This window comes from Lagenorhynchus albirostris, chromosome 10 (genome assembly GCF_949774975.1).
Source record: "Lagenorhynchus albirostris chromosome 10, mLagAlb1.1, whole genome shotgun sequence".
NCBI lineage: Eukaryota > Metazoa > Chordata > Mammalia > Artiodactyla > Delphinidae > Lagenorhynchus > Lagenorhynchus albirostris.
In genome coordinates, this window is record NC_083104.1 from 40,256,976 (window position 1) to 40,276,058 (window position 19,083).

At 38.0% G+C, this 19,083-nt stretch overlaps 1 protein-coding gene across 4 annotated transcripts in view; it reads left to right on the forward strand.

Annotated features, from left to right (window-relative positions):
* Positions 1-19,083, forward strand: part of SMARCC1 (SWI/SNF related, matrix associated, actin dependent regulator of chromatin subfamily c member 1) — a 181,286-nt gene that overhangs the window by 106,222 nt on the left and 55,981 nt on the right. For all 4 annotated transcript variants that reach the window (XM_060162096.1, XM_060162097.1, XM_060162098.1 and 1 more), the window contains exons 20-21: positions 5,933-6,191; positions 7,410-7,571. In XM_060162096.1, coding sequence (XP_060018079.1) covers positions 5,933-6,191; positions 7,410-7,571 — 421 coding nt within the window. The remainder of the gene's footprint in view (positions 1-5,932; positions 6,192-7,409; positions 7,572-19,083) is intronic.

Genomic DNA, 19,083 nt, shown 5'->3' on the forward strand with positions numbered 1-19,083 from the left:
CCTGGTGATGGCTCACGTTTCTGCATTGCTTTAATTTGATTTTGAGTTGTTCCAACAGTTGTGGTTCATTAAGAAGTTTTAGTGGTGTATTAACTCTTTCCTTTTCTGTTTTACACCCCTCTTCTACTTTTCCTTATTCTCTTAGTCTCTCTCTCTCTGTGTCTCTCTGGATCAAAATTCAAAAATATTTGTTCTTTTTGAGGTTGTTTTTTTTTTTTTTTTTTGTGGTACGCAGGCCTCTCACTGTTGTGGCCTCTCCCATTGTGGAGCGCAGGCTCTGGATGCGCAGGCCCAGTGGCCATGGCTCACGGGCCCAGACGCTCTGCGGCATGTGGGATCTTCCCGGACCAGGGCACGAACCCACATCCCCTGCATCGGCAGGCGGACTCTCAACCACTGCGCCACCAGGGAAGCCCTCTTTCTGAGTTTTTACCACTATTTTAATTTATTCTTATCTGTCCATTGAGTATCAGTGATATGCAAAGAGCTTATTTTCTGAGCTCCTTTTTATTTATTTCAACGCTGTCTTCTCTAGCCATATGTGCTATGGATGTTAATTTTAAAGTTCTCAGTATTTGTGGGGGAATGTATGGGATATGCATTTGTATTGCTTGTTTAGAATCTGTGGGCTCTAGGGAGAAATTAAATTGTGCAACACTACCTGAAACAACAGGCTCCTGTCAGTCAGCTCTTTTCCTTGCTGCATATTGATAGTCAAAATTTTCTCCTCTGCTACATTAAGATTCGTGGATAGTAAATACAGAGTGAGGTCAGAATGGTGAAGCTACTGTTTAACCTGAGCATATTCAAGAAAACCACAGTATCCCCACACAATAGTGCATTTTCTCTCCTGCAGGTGGAACCTGTGCAGTGGTTGATTTTTCTTTTAAACATGCTGTTGAATCAACAGGTGTTGTCTGTGCTTACACAAAGAGAAATAAAAGGCTTCCCAACAGCATTGTTTACCATTAACACCTTCTGTTTTTATAGTTTATTGGTAATTAATAGCTTAAGACTATGAAGTCAGAAGAAAAATTTTTAATCGATTTATAACCAAAAACATGGTCAATTTCTCCCTGATAAATCTGGAAGATTCATTAGGGTTTATTGTTGTCTGCCTACCCCTACCCTTGCCAAAATCATACCATTTTATCGGACAAGTATATCACACAGGCAGCTTCCCAAATATTTAGGATTATTCTTGAGACCACCACTTTTTTTTATTTTTAACCTATCCCATGCTTCGCTTTTTTTTTTTTTAACTTCTTTTTTGGAGTATAATTGCTTTACAATGGTGTGTTAGTTTCTGCTTTATAACAAAGTGAATCAGTTATACATATACGTATGTCCCCATATCTCTTCCCTCTTGTGTCTCCCTCCCTCCCACCCTCCCTATCCCACCCCTCTAGGTGGACACAAAGCACCGAGCTGATCTCCCTGTGCTATGCGGCTACTTCCCACTAGCTATCTATTTTACGTTTGGTAGTGTATATATGTCCATGCCACTCTCTCACTTTGTCCCAGCTTACCCTTCCCCTCCCCATATCCTCAAGTCCATTCTCTAGTAGGTCTGTGTCTTTATTCCCATCTTGCCCCTAGGTTCTTCATGACCTTTTTTTTTTTTTTTTAGATTCCATATATATGTGTTAGCATACGGTATTTGTTTTTCTCTTTCTGACTTACTTCACTCTGTATGACAGACTCTAGGTCCATCCATCTCACTACAAATAACTCAATTTCGTTTCTTTTTATGGCTGAGTAATATTCCATTGTATGGAATATTCCATTGTGTATTTGTGCCACACCTTTCTTTTTATGGCTGAGTAATATTCCATTGTATATATGTGCCACATCTTCTTTATCCTTTCATCTGTTGATGGACACTTAGGTTGCTTCCATGTCCTGGCTATTGTAAATAGAGCTGCAGTGAACATTATAGTACATGACTCTTTGAATTATGGTTTTCTCAGGGTATATGCCCAGTAGTGGGATTGTTGGGTCGTATGGTAGTTCTATTTTTAGTTTTTTAAGGAACTTCCATACTGTTCTCCATAGTGGCTGTATCAATTTACATTCCCACCAACAGTACAACAGTTCACTTTTATTTAAAAATACTTTATTTGATATGGTTTCTTATCAAAGCACAGTTATTGTATGGAATGCTGCAGGTTATTGTTTTTGGTTGTGTTCAGTTTATTGTGTTCCTACAAATATTGGGGGCATAATTTCAATTTTGCAAATAACTAAAGTGGAATCTATTCATTGGACAAATGAATGCAGTTTGAAAAAGATCTTTAATTGGTAGACATGCATAAGATCAAGAAGATGGAGTCATGTTTGAGTAAGATTTCATTTGTAAAATGTGTGAGGAATTTCAGGTATTTCACCTGAAAATGCATCATCAGTATAAGAAGCCACAAAATGCATCATCAGTATAAGAAGTCCTTACAGCAGTTTGAAATGGCATTGATAGAATCAGGGTGCCAGAAAGAAGAAATAGCACCATTCTATTCCATAGTGACTAAGGGGATTTTTAAAAAGAGGCTTTCACGATTTCTTTTAAGTCCACAACTGATTACAGTATTCTTCCTGGTCATTTATCATTGTCCCTGGCTTTGAAATTGAGAAAACTTGAATCTGTGAGCTTGTTGGTTCTACCTGGTTAACTTGTCTTTCTCATGCCTGCTTTGCTTTCTCATGCTTTGTATTAAATAATTAATGGCCATAAAATCTTGCACCTACAAAGAAAATCCATGATATGTATTAATATTTGTTTATCCATAGATGGGTTTCTCATTTTATACTGGCCAGATTATAGAAACAATAGCATTAGAAGGTATTCAGTAAGCAGCCTCAAAGATTTTTCTCACAGTGTGCATGCACTTGACCTACTTTGCCTTGATAAGCAACCCAGGAAATATTTTTTCCTGTGTAATTTTATTTATTTTTTATTGAAATACAGCTTATTTACAATATTGTGTTAGTTTCAGGTATACAGCAAAGTGATTCAGTTACATATATAATTTTTCAGATTATTTTTATTACAAGACATTAAATATAGTTCCTTATTCTATACAGTAAATCTTTGTTGCTTATCTTCCTGTGTAATTTTGAATTACACTTTAGATGAGTATGTCTTCCAGTAAAAAAAAAAAAAATTGTTTTGAAGAAAGCCTTTTTTTTAAAATACAGGGGGGTTTTGTTTGGTTGGTTGGTTGGTTGGTTGGTTGGTTTTTTGGCCTCGCCGCTTGGCTTGCAGGATCTTAGTTCCCTGATCAGGGATTGAACCTGGGTCCCTGGCAGTGGAAGTGAAGAGTCCTAACCACTGGACCGCCAGGGAATTCCCCAGGTTGTTTTTTTGATGCTTGGAGCCATGCAAAAGTCAGATTCCTTTCCTTCTTTAGTCCAGTTACCTGTGGTTAAATTGAGCACATTTTATTGCGTACTATGTTTCAGGCACTGTGGCAGATGCTGTAGATTGAGATGGCTAGGCCATAGTCTCTAGAGTTAAGGAATTCATAGTCTAGTCTGTGACAGAAACCGATTAAAACACAATTAGAGATATGACTGGAGCATGAGAGGTACAGAGGAGTGGCTGCGCATCTGGGCTGGGTGGATGAGATATAATGGACAGCTTCCTGGAGTGGGGTGCTGGTGTTGGTTCTAGTACATGATATTTCCAGTGCAGAACAAACTGTACATAGGCACAGTACTTAGGAACAGTGTTGTGAGATCTGGGTATTTTTGGAGCATTAAAGAGTACGGAGGTGAGGGGGAAGAAGTAGCTGATACCTGGTCATGTTTGGCCTTAATTCCGTAAGATAATGATGAACACTGAAATAGTTTCAGGCAGGAGAGAGATGGTGTCCTGTGTCAAACATACTTCGCTCTAGCAACAGGAAGAAGGATGAATTTAAGGGTAGAGAGACAGGCAATTCTAAGAATCCAAGTAAGCAGTGGTGAAGACCCCAGTGATGACAGGAGGAATGAAAGTGTTTTGTAGTGTAAAATGTCTCCTAATAACTTTTCTCTATATGTCACCCTTCTCCTTCCTGGCCAGTTGGTCACCATGTCGTTTTGAAAACATCTCTTCAGTCTGCCCCTCTTATGTAATGCCAGTGCCCAGGCTCAGAACTTGACTGTTGCTCAGCCTTGTGCTCTGGCTTGAATTTTGCATGACAGTTCCTTAGCTTTATTCTGGGGAAAAACCTTCCTGAACTTTCTTTTTTTCTCTGGCTGAAGGAAAATGAATAAAGAAAGAAACTTATAAAAATAAGTTTGTTTGAAAAGGTTATGCTAGAACATGTCAAGAAAATCTCTACCCAGAATCAGAAACTTACGAGTCTCAGTTGTATGTTTCGGGCCCCAGGGACCCTCATGAGCTAGATTGATATTTGTTTTTTGTTACAATCTGCGTCTTTTTTCTAAAGTAATTCCTTTTAGAACTACCCAAAGCCACAGACTGTCCAGAGGATACCCAGAATTAGCCTTGTTTTTCAAGGGATTTAATGAGTAAGGTGATTTGTTGGCTTGGGTTTTTGAGGAGTCCTGTACCACTCCAGTGAGAAAGCAAGCCTGGAGCAGCAGTTGGAGTCCAGATTTAAGAATTCACTGAGGTGGGACTTCCCTGGCAGTCCAGTTGTTAAGACTCCATACTTCCAGTGCAGGGGGTGTGGATTCAATCCCTGTTCAAGGAACCAAGATCCCGCGTGCCTCATGGCATGGCCAAAAAATAAAATTAAAGTAAAAAATTAAAAAAGAATTCACTGAGGCAATAAACACGGAGAGAACCATCATCATGGTGAACTCATCTTAACACAGTATTAGCAAATCAGGCTCTACAGTAGGGTTTTTAGCCACGCTACTATTAACATTTTGGACCAGATAGCTTTTTTGTTGTGGGGTCTCTTACGTGCATTGTAGAATTTTTAACAGCATCCACGGCCTCTACCCACTAGGTGCCAGTAGCACCTCTCCAATTGTGTCAACCCAGAATGTCTCCAGCCACTGCCAATTGTCCCTAAGGAGACACAGTTGCCCCTGGTGGAGAGTCATGGCTGTAGATAGAACCATGTGAGAGTAGTAACTTTGGTAGCTACAGTAGCTCCCCAAGAGATTCTTTTACCCAATTCATTCCTTGAATTTCTCAGCACCACCTATTTGTGGCTTCCTTCATACTGTTCTATCTCCCTCCCCCTTGGAGACTGCTTTTCTTGTTTTTGTTGGAGTTTTTCAGCATTTTCTCTGAAAAGTTAAAAATTTTTAAACTAGAAATGTGTGTGCTCTATGAATTTTAGCATCAGTTTCGTAATTTTTAACAAAAAAGTTTGAATGGGATTGCATTGAATCTGTAGTTCAATTTGGAGAGAATTGACATCTTAACAATATTGAGACTTCTAATGAATGAACACAGCATATCTCTTCATTTATTTAGGTCTTTGATTTCTCAGCATGTTTTATTTTTTCCAGCATATTGGTCTTACACATTCTTCATTATATTTTTTCCTAAGTATTTCATTTTTGTGCTATTTTAAATACTTTTTTCCAATTAAAAAATTTTCATTGCTAGTATATATGGAAATATAATTGAGTTTTTCTATTATCCTTTTAACTGATGACCTTGCTAAACTTTTTAGTTTAATACCTTTTTTTGTAGATTCTGTAGGATTTCCTATATAAGCAGTCATGTGTGTATTAATAAAAACCAGTTGTTCTTCCTTTGTAATATGCATGCCTTTTATTTATTTTTCTTGACTGATTGAGAATTTAATATAATAATGAAAGCAATCATAGCTACCTATTTTCTTATGAACAGTATAACCATTTTCATTACTGTTTTTAAAGTCTGTCTAAAGAACAGTCACAGGCTTCTGATGTCATTAAATACTTCCTTGTTACCGGATATTAAAGCTCCTGTTTTTTTCCATTATAGGCTCTGGAGATGTATAAGGATGACTGGAACAAAGTGTCGGAACACGTTGGAAGTCGCACACAGGATGAATGCATCCTCCACTTTTTGAGGCTTCCCATTGAGGACCCATACCTTGAGAATTCTGATGCTTCCCTGGGGCCCCTGGCCTACCAGCCTGTCCCCTTCAGTCAGTCAGGAAACCCAGTCATGAGCACTGTTGCTTTTTTGGCATCTGTGGTGGATCCTCGTGTGGCATCTGCTGCAGCCAGAGCAGCTTTGGGTATGAACTTTCTTAAGCCATCTCACCAGAGTAACAATTTCAGATAATGGTTTAATACTTCCTTTCATGCTAATTTTATCTCAGATTTAAGTGTTATCGGCTGTTATATTCATTTCAGTTATGTAAATAACAAAAAAAAATCGGATATTACCCCTTGAAGATACCATGTTGTATTTGAAGTATTATAACATTTTAAACTAAAACACTTAAAATATAATAATTTTCAAACTAGGAGCATTTATTAAGAATTCAGGGGTTCCCTGGTGGCGCAGTGATTGAGAATCTGCCTGCTAATGCAGGGGACACGGATTCGAGCCCTGGTCTGGGAGGATCCCACATGCCACGGAGCAACTAGGCCCGTGAGCCACAACTACTGAGCCTGCGCGTCTGGAGCCTGTGCTCCGCAACAAGAGAGGCCGCGATAGTGAGAGTCCCACGCACTGTGATGAAGAGTGGCCCCCGCTTGCCGCAACTAGAGAAAGCCCTCGCACAGAAACAAAGACCCAACACAGCAAAAATAAATTAATTAATTAATAAACTCCTACCCCCAACATCTTCTAAAAAAAAAAAAAAAGAATTTAGAGGGACAAAACAGGTTTTTAATGGTATGTTTTGTGATTCATTCAGAATTTTATATAATTGGCAAAAAGGAGTCATTTAACATTCTTGGATTACAATAATTCTTACTAGAATTTTCTCATACCATAGAACTCTTTCTTGATTTTCTGGTTGTTTTATCCTTATTGTTATCTTGATTAAAATCTAGCCAGCAGAGTTAGATGAAATTTGGGCAGCAATTTTTTATTTTTTTTTAAATATATTTAGTTTTGGCCGCACCTTGTGGCATGCGGGATCTTAGTTCCTCGACCAGGGATCGAACCAAGGCCCCCTGCAGTGGAAGCGTGGAGTCTTAACCACTGGACCACCAGGGAAGTCCCTGGATAGCAGTTTTGATTGTTACTAATAGAAATTTAAAGATCTCCTGTTTATATAGTAAGATGCTGTGACATGTAAGGTAAAACATAGAGTCACAGAATTTCGTTACTGTACATGTTTATCTCCTTTGGCCCTCTTGATTTGCTGGGGTAGATCAGATTGAGTCTCCAGAAAGGTCACTAGGTTTATACACGATACACTAATGTGTCATATTATCCAGTTTACATTGAAGCAAATATTTATGCAAAGCCAGATCACTGTTCCATTTTTCTTCTTAAACAGAAGAGTTTTCTCGAGTCCGGGAGGAGGTACCACTGGAATTGGTGGAAGCTCACGTCAAAAAAGTACAAGAAGCAGCACGAGCCTCTGGGAAGGTGGATCCCTCCTATGGTTTGGAGAGCAGCTGCATTGCAGGCACAGGGCCAGATGAGCCAGAGAAGCTTGGTGAGTCACTGCTGCCCCCAAGAACAGGGATAATAGGTGTTGTATTTTCCTATCAGCTTGCTAGAATAATTGGGTCTGCTTGCACTTAAGAGTGAGTACAATGATCAAAAGAAACTTGCATCGTAAAAAATTAATGTATTTTTTTTATCTCTTCCTTTTATGATAGAATTTTTAAAATTGTCTGATAACCGTTTTTGTTTTCGTTTTATGTTTGGCTGTGTTGGGTCTTCGTTGCTGCGTGCAGGCTTTCTCTCGTTGTGGCGAGTGGAGGCTACTCTTCATTGTGGCATGCGGGCTTCTCATTGCGGTGGCTTCTCTTGTTGCGGAGCGTGGGCTCTAGGTGCGCAGGCTTCAGTAGTTGCAGCACGCGGGCCCTAGAGCATGCGGGCTTCAGTAGTTGTGTGTGGGCTCAGTAGTTGTGCCTTGCGGGCTCTAGAATGCAGGCTCAGTAGTTGTGGTGCACGGGCTTAGTTGCTCCACGACATGTGACCTTTTCCCGAACCAGGGATCGAACCCACGTCCCCTGCATTGGCAGACGGATTCTTAACCACTGTGCCACCAGGGAAGTCCCCTCATAACTGTTAATAATATCACAGTTGTGAGGTATCTGATGCCTGTTTTTAGATCTAGGTTTTGAGCGTATAGACATAAGAATTCAGAAAGAGGACTTTTGTGGTTATTTTAATTTATATGTTGCTGAGTAGATTTAAGTTTATTGTTGTTTTGGGTGATTTTTAAATTGAAATAAAATTCATATAAAATGCTTCATTTTAATCACTTAAATGTATATAATCCAGTGGCTTCTAGTAAATTCACAGTATTGTTCATTCATTACCACTATCTAATTCCAGAACATTTTTGTCACCCCAAAAGAAAAACCCCATACCAATTAAGCAGTCACTTCCCATTTTTTCTCTCCTTAGCTCTGTTGACCATTACTCCGCTTTCTGTCTCTATGGATTTGCCTATTCTGGATATTTCCTATAAATGAAAATCATACTATGTGTGGCCTTTTGTGTCTGACTTCTTTCAGGTAGCATAGTGTTTTCAAAGTTCATCCATGGTATAGTGTAATTCAGTACTATGCTGAATAATATACTTGGGTGGATATACCACATTTTACTAATCTATTAATCAGTTTATGGATATTTGTATTGTTTCCACTTTTTCATACTTTTGAATAATGCTGTTATGAACATTCATGTACAGGTTACTTGGTGATTTTCTGCTTCTTGGGTATGTAGCAGTGGAACTACTGGATCATGTGGTAATTCTTTATTTAACTTTTTGAGGAACTATCCAGCTGTTTTCACAGTGGTTTTACCATTTTGTTTCCACTAGGAATGTATGAAGGTTCCGATTTCTCCACATCCTTGCCAACACTTGTTTTCCCCTTCCCTTTTTAAAAAAAATACCCAGCCTGTGTGTGTGTGAAGTGGTATCTTATTGTGATTTTTTATTTGCATTCAGTTTGGGGAGTATTGCTATCTCAACAGTGTTAAGTCTTTCAAGCAATGAACATCAGATGTCATTCCATTTATTTTAGGCCTTTAATTTCTTTAAGCAATGTTTTGAAGTTTTTAGTCTTGTATTTCCTTTGTTAAATCTTTTCCTTTGTATTTTATTCTTTTGAATGTTGTAAATGAAATTGTTTTTCTGATCTTAGGGAGAAAGCTTTTAGCATTTTATCGTTAGTATGATGTTATATGTTCGATTTTCATAGACGCCTTTTATCAACTTTCGAAAGTTCCCTTCTGTTTCTATTTTGTTGAGTGTGTTTTTTTGGTTTTTTTTTTTGCGGTACGCGGGCCTCTCACTGTTGTGGCCTCTCCCGTTGCGGAGCACGGGCTCCGGACGTGCAGGCTCAGCGGCCATGGCTCACGGGCCTAGCCGCTCCGTGGCATGTGGGCTCTTTCCGGACCAGGGCACGAACCCGTGTCCCCTGCATCGGCAGGTGGACTCTCAACCACTGCGCTACCAGGGAAGCCCCTTGTTGAGTGTTTTTATCATGAAAGGGTGTTGGATTTCATCAGCTGCTGGGTTTTTTTTGTTTGTTTTGTTTTGTTTGTTTTGTTTTTGCTGCACGCACGGTATGCGGAATCTTAGTTCCCTGACCAGGGATGGAACCCGTGCCCCTTGCAGTGGAAGCGCAGAGTCTTAACCAGTGAACCACCAGGGAAGTTCTCATCAGCAGCTTTTAATGTATCAATTGAGATGATTGTGTGGTATTTTTACTTTATTCCATAAGTAAATATTTATGTGTTTCATATTAATTGAGTCTCACCTGTTAAACCACCTTTGCATTTCTGCGATAAATCCCACTTGATCAATGTGACTAATCCATTTAATATTCTATTAGATTAGGTTTGCTAGTATTAAAGATTTTTGCATCTATAGTCATAAGGGATATTGGTTAGTACTTTTTATTTCTTGTGATATCTTTGTCTGGTTTTGGTATCAGGGTAATACTAACTTCTAAGAATGCTTTAGAAATTGTTCTAACTTTTTGAAGAGTTAAAGAAGTATTGGTGTTTGTTCTTTAAATGTTTGATAGAACTTGTATGTGAATCCTTCAAGTCCTGTGCTCTTTTTTAATGTTTTTTTTAATTGAAGTATAGTTGATTTACAATGTTGTGTTATTTTCTGCTGTACAGCAAAGTGATTCCATTATACATATATTATTTTTTTAATATTATTTTCCATTATGGTGTATCACAGGATATTGAACGTAGTTCTCTGTGCCATACAGTAGGACCCTGTTGTTTATCCATTCTGTATATAATAACTTACACCTGCTAACCCCAACCTCCCACTCCATCCCTCCCCCAATTCCCTCCCCCTTGGCAACCACAGGTGTGTTCCCTGTGTCCATGAATCTGTTGGTTTCATAGATAAAGTTCATTTGTTCATATTTTAGATTCCACATTATAAGTGATATCATATGGTATTTGTCTTTTTCTGACTTACTTCACTTAGTGTGATAATCTCTAGGTCCATCCATGTTGTTGCAAACGGCATTACTTCTTTTTTTTTTACAGCTGAGTAGTATTTCATTGTATATATGTATCACATCTTCTTTATCCACTCAGCTGTCAGTGGACATTTAAGTTGTTTTCATGTCTTGGCTATTGTAAATAGTGATGCAATGAACGTTGGGGTGCACGTGTCTTTTCGAATTACGGTTTTCTCTGGATATATGCCCAGGAGTGAGATTGCTGGATCATATGGTAATTCTGTTTTTAGTTTTCTGAGGAACCGCCATACTGTTTAGTGGCTGTATTTAAAACGTTTTTTGACTACTGATAGAAAATCTGTTTACTTGCTATAGAAAGTCTATTTTTCTTTTTTTTTTTTTTTTTTGCGGTATGTGGGCCTATCACTGCTGTGGCCTCTCCTGTTGCGGACCACAGGCTCAGCGGCCATGGCTCACGGGCCTAGCCACTCCGTGGCACGTGGGATCCTCCCAGACCGGGGCACGAACCCGTGTCCCCTGAGAGTCGGCAGGCGGACTCTCAACCACTGCGCCACCAGGGAAGCCCTATTCTTTTTCTTCTTGAAACAGTTTTGGTAGTTTGTGTTTTTCTAGGAATTTGTAGATTATCAAATTTGTTCACCGCACACACAAGAATAAATCATAAAACCCTAAGTAGAAACAACTCAGGTATCCATCAACTGTATGGATAAGCAAAATGTGGTATACAATGGAATATTATTTGACCATAAAATGGAATGAAGTGTTAACATATGCCACATCATGGAGCAACCTTGTAAACATTATGATAGGTGAAAGAAGCCAGTAAAAAGGACAATATAGTATGTAATTCCAATTATATCAAATGTCCTGAATAGGTAAATCTATAGAGACAGAAAGTATATTAATGATTGCTTAGGGTTGGGAGGAACAGGGGTAAAGGGGGATGATAGCTAAAGGGTATAGGTTTCCCTTTGAGGTGATGAAAATGTTCTGAAATTTACTGTGGTGATTGTTGTACATATCTGGAAAGATACTAAAATTCATTGAATTGTACTCATTTTGATGGATTGATCATACGGTGAATTATATCTTGGTAAAGCTGTTTTTTTAAAAGTTCATAATGTTCTTTTATATTCCTTTAAAAAAATTATTTATTTTTGGTTGTGTTGGGTTTTCGTTGCAGCACGTGGGCTTTCTCTAGTTGTGGTAAGCGGGGGCTACTTCTCGTTGCAGTGCACGGGCTTCTCATTGCGGTGGCTTCTCTTGCTACAGAGCACGGGCTCTAGGCATGCAGGCTTCAGTAGTTGTGGTGTGCGGGCTCAGTAGTTGTGGCTCGCAGGCTCTAGAGCACAGGGTCAGTAGTTGTGGCGCACAGGCTTAGTTGCTCTGCGGCATGTGGGATCTTCCTGAACCAGGGCTCGAACCAGTGTCCCCTGCATTGGCGGGTGGATTCTTAATCACTGCGCTACCAGGGAAGGCCCTATATTCCTTTTTATTTCTGTGAGGTTGGTAGTGTTTCCATTTTCATTCCTGATAATAGTAATTTGGTCCAGTTTTTTTTTCCTTCATCAGTCTAGAAAAAGGCTTGTCAATTTAATCTTTTCAGAGAACCCACTTTTGATTTCAGTGGTTCTCTGTATTGTTTTTCTATTCTCTTAATTTATCATCACTCTGATCTTTATTATTTCCTTCCTTCTCTTGCTTTTGGTTAAGTTTGCTCTTCTTTTAATAGTGCCTTAAGTTGGAAATTGGGATATTGATTTGAGATCTTTCGTCCTTATTAATGTAGATAACGTAGACTTTCATAGCTATATAAATATCCCTCTTTTTGCTGCATTCCGTAAGTCTTCATATGTTTTGTTTTTGTTTTCGTTCTTCTCAAAATATTTTGCAGTTTCCCTGGTGATTTCTTCTTTGACCCATTGGTTGTTTAAGAGTATGTTTTTTAAACCACTCAGTGGTCTTAAGCTATTCTAACACAAACTCTTAAAATGGAGAGGTTGATAGAAAATAGTTTCTTAAAAAAATAAAACAGCATGTTGTTTACTTGTACCAATTTGTGAATTTTTAAGATTTCCTTCTGTTATTAATTTCTAGTTTTATTCCATTTTATTCACAGAAGATAATTTGTGTGATTTCTATTTTTTAAATTTTATTAAGACTTGTTTTGTTGCTTAACATATTGTCTGTCCTGGTGAAAATATTCATGTTGTATTTTGCTATCATTGAATGGTGTCTTCTGTGTATGTTTGGTGTGGCTGGTCTATAGTGTTGTTCAAGTTGTCTGCTTCTTTATCTTTTTTCCTAGTTGTTCCATCCTTTTTGAAATGTCTTGGAATCTCCAACTATTGTGGGTGGACTGTGTTCCTTTCTTCAATTCTGTCTGGTTTTGCTTCATATATTTTGAGACTGTATTGTTCGTTGCATGTATGTTTATAATTGTTATATCTTTTTAATGGGTTGACCCTTTCATCATTATATAATACCTTTTTCTCTTGTAACATTTTTTGTTTAAAAGTTTGTTTTATCTGATGTCAACATACCACTCCAGCTGTCTTTTGGTTGCTGTGTTTTCATGGAAAAGCTCTGAGTTCATTACCTCTGAGTTTTCTCATCTGTAATAAGAGATGGTTAGATACTCTCTATAATGTGTCATTTAGCTATGCCAGTCTGTGATATTGGACAAATGATATTTTTGCTAATAAGGACTTCTATCTGTTTTTGTTTAATTGATCTTGAAGAGGAGTAGAATTTTAATAAAGTAGCTTCATAAACAGTACTTGACTTCTCAAACGGGAAGTGTTCGTATATAAGAGGGTAATTTTCACACTAAAATACAGTAAAAATACTGTTTTATATATAATTATCAGTAGTGTATTTCCAACGTTTCTTGCGTTGTTCATTAATTTTTTTCATTCATCATGAAACAATTTCTGAAGAATAATTCAAGCTAAAGATTTATTGCTGTCATCTTGCCTAATAGTTATGACTTTGTATCAGTTGTATGAAATTTATACAACCTATGCTTCAGCTGCAGTGATTTTGTCTTTTTCATTTATTCTTATAGGATAAAGATAATATGAAGTAAAAATTTAAATTGTCAGCCAGTATGCCACAGATGATACCATCTGAACTCCTGGTGCTCTATTCTAGGTGGTTTGAGTAGGTACCAGTAAGGTCTCTTCTAGCCTAAAATGTTAGAGTTTCCATGAGTTTGCATAGGGCCTACCCCTGTTGTTTTCTCTACTTTCTTGAAAGTGTCAATCTAGCAGTTTCATTTTGCAGATAATGGAAACAGATTTTCAGATTAATCAAAGTTCACACTCTAGTCTTCAGAACAAATTATTGACCTAACTGTTCTTGATATTGGTTACTAATCCAGAGTACCAAGGCTTTGAGTTAAAAAGTAATTTACAGTATCCACAGTATTTCTTAGTTTGAAAACTCACTTATTTTCCTTTCTTTAGATGGAGACTGAAATTAGCAAACCAAGCCACATTTCTGTTGCTCTTTGTTGATTCTGCACCATGAGGCAGTGCCCAGCTCACGCCAGGAAAACCTGGGTCTATTGAATGCCTGGGAAAGGTCTTACTTTCCTCAACTTTTTTTGTGTGTTTTTGGTTCATTTGTAGGGTCTTTTGGTTCCCTGTGGTCATGGAATTGAAAAGGGTTGGCAAAGCCTTCTTATTTCATTCAAAGAAGTTTCTGTACTCTGCAAAATCCGGGACATGGTTTTACATGTAAATCTGTTTTAAAAATTTTGGTAGATGATACCATAAAGGATTAGTGGTTAAGAAACAGGTTGAGAAGTTGGCCATTTCTAGTTTAGTGGGATTTAAAAGAGGACCAAAAAAAAAAAAAAAAATCTAGCAACCTTAGTCCTGTGGGGCTAGATTTTCCTGATTCATTAGTGAATGTATGATTTGTAAAGCTTGGATCAGACTGCTGCAGGAAGCACTGGAGACTACAAAGGGTGATTCTTTGAATGGCATGAACAGTAAACTTCATTCGTAGGACCTGGAGGTGGCCTATCAGGTAAACCTTTCTGAAGTGCAGTGTATACTCACTAGTTGCAGCAATAGAATTTGGGTCCTTTTACCATTTAATAAGGGTTAAGGAAAATACCAGGCTAATATGAATATTTCTAAATGAGTTGTAGACAGAATTCTATAACTAATGCTGGCCTATTACAGTTAAAGTGATTTATATTGGGCTGTGACTAATAGAATAAATTAGGAAACAACAAATGGTGCTCCCTGTAGAACTGGCTCAGCAAAGTTGTAGTGGGGAGTCAATAGTATATCTCCTATCTTTCTGAACCACATTACAAGTTCAGAGTTCAAAGAAAGGAAGTATCAAATTTACATTTAAACTTACACTTTATATAACAAAATAGTGCCTTATTACATAGCACACAGATTTGAGATAGAATGATGTAGGTTTCCTTATCAAGGTAATATTCTGCCTGGGTGGTAGATTAATCATACTTTTTATTGTGATACTTAATTTACGGTTACACTAGTAACTTTTATGTATTAATGATGGTAAAATGATAATATGGGAAAAAATAAATAAGTTTCCTTACGAAATACAAGACTGGATTTCTCTCATTAGCCTATCTAACTTTTTATTGTGGATTTGGGGGGAAGTATTTGGTGAAATAAAAGTTAGTTAAGATAGGTGAACACTAGGTCTGAAACACCTTATTTTTCATTTATTAGGAGACTTCTCATGGGAATTATTTAGGGAAGTAAGTGTTATCAAAAGGAGTTTCTTTTTTTTTTAATGAATTGTTTTCTAATGCTGGTGCTGCCTTTTTTTTTTTTTTTAAATCTTTGGCCGCATTGGGTCTTCATTGCTGCGCATGGGCTTTCTCTAGTTGCGGCAAGCAGGGGCTACTCTTCGTTGCGGTGTGCGGGCTTCTCATTGCAGTGGCTTCTCTTGTTGTGGAGCATGGGCTCTAGGTGCGCGGGCTTCAGTAGTTGCAACATGTGGGCTCAGTAGTTGTGGCTCACAGGCTCTAGAGTGCAGGCTCCATAGTTAATGGTGCTCAGCTTAGTTGCTCCACGGCATGTGGGATCTTCCCGGACAAGGGATCGAACCCATGTCCCCTGCATTGGCAGGCAGATTCTTAACCACTGCACCACCAGGGAAGTCCCAGGAGTTTCTTTAGTTTAAGCGTCTTTTAACACTGTAATCATTGATTAGTATCTACTGATTTCTCTAAGTTTGTATTGTTTTTTGTTTGACCAGAGACCATTCTAGGAATCGAAAAAATAATACTGCTATTTGAGACCTTTTTTGTTTAACCTAAAAATATTATGAGATTTTATTTGCTTTCAGTTATAGGGGAAGGTGAGAGAAGTTAAGACCAAAGAAATGAAGAGAAGTTTTAAACATTGCTTAGAAGTCATCGGAAACCAACATTTCTTTCTCAATCCCCATGTTTGTCACACATTATATAGGGGTTTTCTGTTTCGTCATTTAAGGTTCTTTTCAGGACAACCCTTTGGAGAAAGTGGCATTGTTATTAAGTAGAAGCAAGGAAACTAAGGTGTTGGCAGGTTACATTGTCATGCTTGTTAAGAATGGGGTAAAATTTGAACCTAAATGTCTCTGACCCCAAAGCTCAACCTCTCTTCCCTGTAGCATGCTGACAGAAGTAAAATATGTAGGAATGTTTGTGTATTTTTCATTCATTGAACAAGGATCATTAAAGGTCTAATAGCTCCATTGTATGTATTACGTTATATACTATGACAAATGCAATAGGAAAAGACCCGGCCCTCCTGAAAACCTAGGCTCTGCGTAAAGAGACAGGCAAGAGTGACTGTGGCTGTTTCATCTATACAAGATTAAGTGCTGAGAAACTCACAGCAAAATTCAGCGTATGAGCCCATACCACATAACCATTCTTAGACAGGATATCAGTTGTTTTTTGTTTTTTGTGGTTTTTTTGCGGTACGCGGGCCTCTCACTGTTGTGGCCTCTCCCATTGCGGAGCACAGGCTCCGGACGCACAGGCTCAGCGGCCATGGCTCATGGGCCCAGCCTCTCCACGGCATGTCGGCATGTGGGATCTTCCCGGACCGGGGCACGAACCCATGGGATATCAGTTTTAAGCTAAACTTTTTTTCCCCTTTTAACTGAGAGATAAATAAGACTGTAAATATATTGTGTTATCATGGCGTCTCATTGTGTTCTAGGTGCTAGGGTACTGGTAAACAAAGCCAACCAAAATTCCTGCCCTTGTGGACTTCATATTTTATAGGTGGAAGATGGACAGGCGTCTAATGTGTAAAACTTAGAATGTATAAATTAAATGTAAATATGTAGAAAGAGTGTGTTGGCTGGTAAGTGGCATGGTGAAAATAGAGCAGGGACCTGTCAATAAGAGTGAAGTGTGGGGAATTGCAGTTTTAAATGGTCAGGGAATGCATGTCTCACCAAGAAAGTGGCATTTGAGCAAAGATGTAAGTGGAAGGCAAGGAAGGGGGAACTGTGTAGACATCTAAGGTCAGAGGGTTCCAAGCATTGGGAGCAGCCAGTATACAGGCCGCTGGACAGGAGCTGCCTGGCATAGTTGAGGAATAGCAAGGAGAATCATGGGCAGGTAGCTGAATTGCAGGGTAGAGGAGGTCAAGGGAGATTATGAGGGGCCTTGTGGGCCATTGTAACATTTTAATGTTTACTCTGAGGTGGAGCCAAATGAGGGGTTTGAGCAGAAGAGTGTCAGGGTCTGACCTATGTTTTTAAGTTTCATTCTACTAGGTTGAGAATAGACCCCATCTAGGAATTGTTAAATTTGATTTATTTTTCAAATAACGTACGTAATATATTTGAATATTAAAGATTTTTTAAAATTTTATCACTAAGCCTTTTATTAAAGAGCTTCATTAATTTTTTTTTTTTAATTTGACCTGGAGACTAAACAAAATAGCCTTTCTGATAACCTGTTTACTTGTAGCCAAACATACTGAAATGTTGATAGGATAGCACAGTGAAATCTTGTATGCCTACCAGTTAGGTTCAATTTTGCCATTTCTACCTATCTAGGAATCTAATAAATAATTTTTATTTTATTATGATTTTGGTGAATTATTTCAAAGTAAGTTGTAGACATCATGATTCTTTGTACCCCCTAAATAATTCAGCATGTGTCTCCTAAGAATAAGAACATTTTCCTAAATAAAAATCATAACAGAATGACTCTCAGCCCCTTTTAGGTCGTCAGCCCTTCCCCCAGAGAGTTGGAATGTATATGTATATTTAAGAACCTGTCAAGAGTCTGTCAGATACTTATTATTGTACCCTCCATTTGTATTTCCTAGCCTCAAGTATTGGTTTTATTTTATTTATTTATTTTTGCTACTGAGTAGATTTACTGTCTGTATCTTAATTCTGGTTTAGAGGAATTTGAAAGATTAAGTTCATTGATGCTTTTTCCTTATAATTGACTATGCTTTTAGGGAAATTGAATCACAAATAGAACGTTCAGAGAAGATTCTTCTATATCAGTGAGTGGATTAACACCTTATCGAATACAGGACTCCAAGGAGTGTATCTTGAATAATTTGTCACAGCTCTGTGTAGAAGAACCCAACTCATTACTCCTAGTTTTCAAGAAGGTTAAGAACTAGTCTGGAGTCCATCAGGAGATTAAGAAGAGCATCCTGATAATAATAATGTTGAAAAGGTCACTTTCTAGGAACATAAAGCCCAGAAGTGACTGTTACAATTCTTGCCTCAGATACTATTCACAGCATATAAATAGCCTCATTCTTCTCACCCTGAGGATTCCCGTGACATCTTTAAAATCTGGCAGTTCTAAAACACCAGTGTGTGAAAACATGCTAGGCTAGTGAACCTCAGGAAAAAATGGATCAGTATTTGATCTTTGACTATGTCATGTGGAGTGGGCTTCTCTCTTCTCTTTGTCACTGTTTTATTTGAAGGGCTCTTTCAGATCTATTTCAAGAAGCATTGAAATAGAAATTCAGACTTCTGAGCAGCTCACAATAGGACATTTAACCTCTAAGGACTAGCTAGGATTGAAGTGACTTGCCTAATGAATCATATTTATTAGATGGTAGGATAAGAATTTTTAGGAAGAAATTGGCTTCCCTTATGTAATACAATTGTCTACCTTTGGTGACTTTTTTTTTTTTTTTGGTCAAATCAGTTATAACTATATCAGTTATTTGATGTAGCTCTCTTGCTGTGGGGCAGTTATGTAAGACACACGAAATACCCTCTAATAATTGGGGCTATTTTTTGTGATGAGTTACATATACATGGAAAAATAATTCAGTGTTGGAGGATTGGAGATAGAATGAAGTATATAGTATTAATTGTTCAAGGAGGACTGTAGATAGGAAGTGCTGTAAGAATGAACACAATGGGACTTGTAATTTTAGGCTAAAGAAGACTTCACAAAGAAAATAGGATTTGAGCTGAATGTTAAAAAAAGAGGTTTAGAATGTCACTGATTGGAACAAGTACAGTATCCAATTCTGTAGAACAATGTGAACAAAGGCA